General features: G+C 49.1%; 1 protein-coding gene across 1 annotated transcript in view; it reads right to left on the bottom strand.

The window, feature by feature from the left end:
* Positions 1 to 582: 582 nt before the first annotated feature.
* Positions 583 to 2,429, bottom strand: part of LOC106818250 (plexin-A1-like) — a gene marked incomplete at its 3' end in the record, with an annotated part of 8,260 nt that continues 6,413 nt past the window's right edge. The window contains exons 3-4 of the mRNA XM_014822971.1: positions 1,993 to 2,195; positions 583 to 760 (exon numbers count right to left, since the gene is read on the bottom strand). Of these exons, the coding sequence (XP_014678457.1) occupies positions 583 to 760; positions 1,993 to 2,195 (381 nt within the window). The remainder of the gene's footprint in view (positions 761 to 1,992; positions 2,196 to 2,429) is intronic.

The raw sequence follows: 2,429 nt of genomic DNA, 5'->3' as shown, positions 1-2,429 counted from the left end.
ATTCTACGCCTCCCAAGCGGCGTTTTCTTTCCCATAGTTTTTTCCACAGCAGTGGACTTCTTCCCCACCTTCCCAAGCGGACGCTTTCGGCGTTTTTTAGTCCTCCAGCAGAAGTTTAACTTTCCACCTCCACCAGCGGACGGTCTATTTCGGCTTTTTTTCCACAGCAAGTGGACTCTACCCCCTCCCAAAGCGGTACGTCTTTTCGCCTTTTTCCACAGCAGTGGACCTTCTTCCCCTCACCCAAGCGGACGTTCTCTCACCGCTTTTTTCCCAAACAGCAAAAGCGCGAACTTCTTCCTCCCACGCCAACTCTTTGACACCCCCCGCTGTCCTGAGGTAGTACGAGGCTTCCTCCCGCTGCTGCAATCGCATAATTATATGCGTTAGTCACCCGGACACGAGAAAAACTAAACTTAACCAACATCCAACACCCCGAACGATTAATCTTAGATGATCTAATTACCGACAAGATAACATATGAATTTATACGTTTTCCCTTAACGAAATCCAATAAACTTATTATCATTCTCACTGGACAGCACTTCGCGGTGTACACTCCCCAGTAGGTGCGTGGATTACCTTGGTAATGTCTCCGGTGGCCGTCCAGTACGCCACCGTGTGTTTGCCTTTGCACCATCGTCGCGACGGCGGTAACGAGCTCGTTAGCGAACACGACGTCCGGGTTCGCCGAGATGAGGTCGCGACCTTCGATCGCATAGTTCAGTCCGCTGCCGCACATCGCCTCCTCGATGTCCACCTGGTGGCGATGGACAACGGAAAGGAATTCAGCGAGCACGGCCCAACTTATTCTCGCAGCCCCCCCCCGCAGCAAACCACGTCCGACCCCACAGCAAAGGGGCGCAATGTTGTTCCGTTCGGCTAGTCGCTACAACGCCCCTCCTCGGCCGGCTGCACGGCCGATACATGATTTCACTGATTTGCCTTATACCAAGATATGTACGCTTTTTGTTCCTGCCCTTGACCACGAACTACCCTGAGCACGACGAACTACAACCACATAACGACACACGACTACAACCAACGACCCACGCGACTAAGCACAACGACCACAACTACAACCACCAACGACCACCACCGATACAAACAAACGACCAAACGACACCCAGCCACAACGACCCACCGACTACAGCACAACGACCCAATACACGCCCACACGACAAAACGACTACAGCAAACGACCCACGACCACGTCCCACCAACCGGACCACACACTCACACGCACACAACGCCACCAACTACCGCACAACCGACCACCGACTACACGCCACACAGACTCAATGAACTAAACCACAAGACACACGATACACGCCCCAACGACCCACACCCATACAGCCACACAGACCCACGCTACAAACAACCACGACCACGACTACAGCACCAACGACCACACGACTACAGCCACAACGACCACACGACTACAGCCACAACGACCACACGACTACAGCCACAACGACCACACGACTACAGCCACAACGACCACAATGCTGAGCAATGTATTCTCAAAGCGTAACTCAGAAGTTAATCAAACTAGTCAACATTGCTAACCTGTTTAACTTAACCACGCAAAGGCTTTTGATGTTCAACTCAACAATACCTCAATACAAGCTAGTTCAATCCTCTAATATTTACCCTCACAGTAATTAACCCAGTGTAAGCTTCTTACATTGAACTCGACACTTAAATCACCCTGTCAAATCCCATGATATGCAACATCGGCGGATAATAAACCCATCAAAAGCTTCCGACATTCAACCATAGTAAAACATCCTGATGCTTGACTTAACAGCTAATTAACTAATTAATTAATTAATAATCATAATCATTAAAATAAAACCTGGACTAGTATAGCCTTGTAAGGAACAAATGTTCCCAACTCAAGTACGCATCAATCATGCCAACCTTAATTGATCAACAACAACAACAAAAATATTAATTACTAGCTAATAATAAGATTAAGCGCCGACTTACGTCCGCTCGCGTGCAGCGAGACTGGCTTCCCACGAACCAGTGCAGCATCGCGCCTGCACCGAGGTAGCAGTCCTGCACTGCATCGTAGAATTTCTGCTCCACTTCCGCCAGTGAGAACACGCACACGGCCGAGCCGTATTGTGGCGCCACCACCGCGCTGCCCTGCTCGCTCCGCGCAAACACAATCGTCAAGATGGCGTCTCCTGCAATAGCGACAATTGTGAATCTGTTATACACTATACCGCTACTCTATTTCAGGAGTCGAAATTAGCTATATATAGTGCATATTGCGCAACACAAGTGATTTTCACCGAACGCAAGCTATGTTTCGTAGCAACTTGCGGCTGCCGCAAGTCAACAATATGCCAGCTACTTAAATGTATTTAGAAGTCAGACCCATTTTATTTTGATTTCTGTACGAAACTGAAGCGTAAATG

The sequence above is a fragment of the Priapulus caudatus genome, unplaced genomic scaffold, assembly GCF_000485595.1.
Source record: "Priapulus caudatus unplaced genomic scaffold, Priapulus_caudatus-5.0.1 Scaffold2116, whole genome shotgun sequence".
Taxonomy (NCBI): domain Eukaryota; kingdom Metazoa; phylum Priapulida; class Priapulimorpha; order Priapulimorphida; family Priapulidae; genus Priapulus; species Priapulus caudatus.
Note: the sequence above shows the minus strand (reverse complement) of the source record. Positions and strands in the feature narration are given on the sequence as shown.